Raw genomic sequence first — 2,116 nt, 5'->3', positions numbered from 1 at the left:
AAAATTCAAACCAAACTCTCATTTATTTTACTAAGGGTGGGTTATTTATTTGTTTCAGTCATGTGCAATTAAAAACTAAACAGTCATTTAGTGACGTAGACTTAGAGGAAGTAGTCGTTGATGACGTTTTCAGACGTCTCCAGAGCGCCCTCTATCCAGGAGGAGATAAGTCCCCAGGAGTAATCCGATCCTACCACGTAGACCTCATCTTTCAGTGACGGGCGACGCATGGTGCTGATGACGTCATCAAAATGGTAGCCGGCCCTCCAGGTGATCCAGCCGCAGCCAAACGGGTAGTCTGTCCAGAACTGGGAGGCAGCAGTAACGGGTTCTGGGATCGAGTCTCGCTCCACGCCTGTGGGGAGGGGGTGGGGGGTAGGGACGTGGTGGTGTTTAGATGGAGGTAAACAAGAGTTGATAACGAGTATATTTCGCCAGGAAGCAGATCATGATATAGATAACTGAAAAAAGACAAAATGTAAGATGATAAGTGGGTCAACGGCAGTGACCCAAAAGAGAGCATGAAGTTAAATGTGAAATTTAAAAAAAAATGCAAAACTGTGTTTCTATTCTATTTCAGTCTTCTTCCATGAATATGGCTATGCCCTAGCCATGCTCATGGGTTTTTTGTGCTATATTTTTGGGCGAGAGAGCGGACCATGCTGATTTGAATTCTTAACAGTCTGTTCTTTAATAGCGTTGTATCTCTGGGGCATTTTTTGAGGCTCGGTTCTATCTGATTTACATCAAAAAAGAGAATTTCTTCTGGGTTAGCTTCATCGTTTCCGTCTTTGAGTTAATCTAACATCATAATATATTACACATTTTGAATTAGCATGCAGTAGTGTAAACAATATATTTTGAGCGAACAAAAAGCGTGAATAAAATGATCAAACACAAACTTATCCCAGTATCCAAAAGAAACTAAGAAACAAAGACATGTACTGACCGTAAGCCTCAGTGAGGTGGTCAAGAATGGCGTCCTTGAGGGGTACGGTGACCTGGTTGTAGCCTGGGTCAGAGCCTGGGATGTCCTCTCCCTGGTCCTTCAGCTCCCGCAGGTACTGGGCTTTGAGGCCGTCGGCGTAGCTGGCGATCAAGATGTAATCTCCAGACGCCTCGGACTTCTGCCAGTCATACATTTGGCTGAACAGGGGAAGACGAAAAGAGGGTGACCTCAGAACATGCCTTTTTTAAACGACAAATCTGCAAGCAGAACACACACACACACACACACACACACACACACACAGACACACACACACACACACACACACACACACACACACATACACACACAAAACCACACATTTGCAGACATACATTCGTACCTGAAAAGCGCGTCTGATTTGGTGACCCAAGATTTCCTCTCATTCTGCAACCACCAGGGCTGGTCAAAGGTCATAAAGACTTTACTGGCTGGCATAGGACGCACGGCTCTGTACGCTTGGGTGGCGCGTTCATTTCTGGTCAGGGAGATGATGAGAGAGGTAGGATAAAAGTGAGTGTGGGAGGGGGGGATATGACAAATATTATTAATTAACAATAGTTTTAGGAAAAGAAAAAGACCTATCAAAAAGAGTTACTGTTATGCATCTGCGCTGCGCATCATCGTAAAAAAGAGCTGATGCATCAGCTCGTTTTACAGCATGTTTCATAATTTTGGTATTAAAGTTAATGGACAACGATTATCCTTCAATCCTTCTGTGCAGTTGCTATGGCTTTTTCAACTAGGGAGTGTATACAGACCCGGTAACCGGGAACAAAGTCACAAAGTATACAGACCCGGTAGGGGAACTCTTTTGTGATTTCGGAAAGTTTCAGCGCCCTCTTGGCTCAGGGTAGACCCAGGTTCTTCTAGATCTATGGCCTCGGTCTAGATCTAGACAGACAGACATAAATCATTGATCTAGTTTCGAAGCTAGCCTAGATCTAGATCTAAATGAAGATTGTGGATGTCTTTCCGATGAACGATCGTTTTTCCTCCGTTTTGGAGTTGGAGGAATCACAATTCGAAGAAAAAAACAATGTCATACTTTCAATCGAACAGTCACCCTTTCTATTTCTCTCTCTGTCTCTCTCTCTCTCTCTCTCTCTCTCTCTCTCTCTCTCTCTC

At 44.0% G+C, this 2,116-nt stretch overlaps 1 protein-coding gene across 1 annotated transcript in view; it reads right to left on the bottom strand.

Moving 5' to 3' along the window:
- Positions 1–79: 79 nt before the first annotated feature.
- The window catches only part of LOC101849786 (L-amino-acid oxidase-like), a 10,855-nt gene continuing 8,818 nt past the window's right edge, over positions 80–2,116 (bottom strand). Inside the window, exons 9-11 of the mRNA XM_005104028.3 lie at positions 1,332–1,466; positions 950–1,146; positions 80–355 (exon numbers count right to left, since the gene is read on the bottom strand). Coding sequence (XP_005104085.1) covers positions 102–355; positions 950–1,146; positions 1,332–1,466 — 586 coding nt within the window. The 3' untranslated portion in view covers positions 80–101. The remainder of the gene's footprint in view (positions 356–949; positions 1,147–1,331; positions 1,467–2,116) is intronic.

Source organism: Aplysia californica, unplaced genomic scaffold, assembly GCF_000002075.1.
Source record: "Aplysia californica isolate F4 #8 unplaced genomic scaffold, AplCal3.0 scaffold00401, whole genome shotgun sequence".
In the NCBI taxonomy this organism is placed as follows: domain Eukaryota; kingdom Metazoa; phylum Mollusca; class Gastropoda; order Aplysiida; family Aplysiidae; genus Aplysia; species Aplysia californica.
Note: the sequence above shows the minus strand (reverse complement) of the source record. Positions and strands in the feature narration are given on the sequence as shown.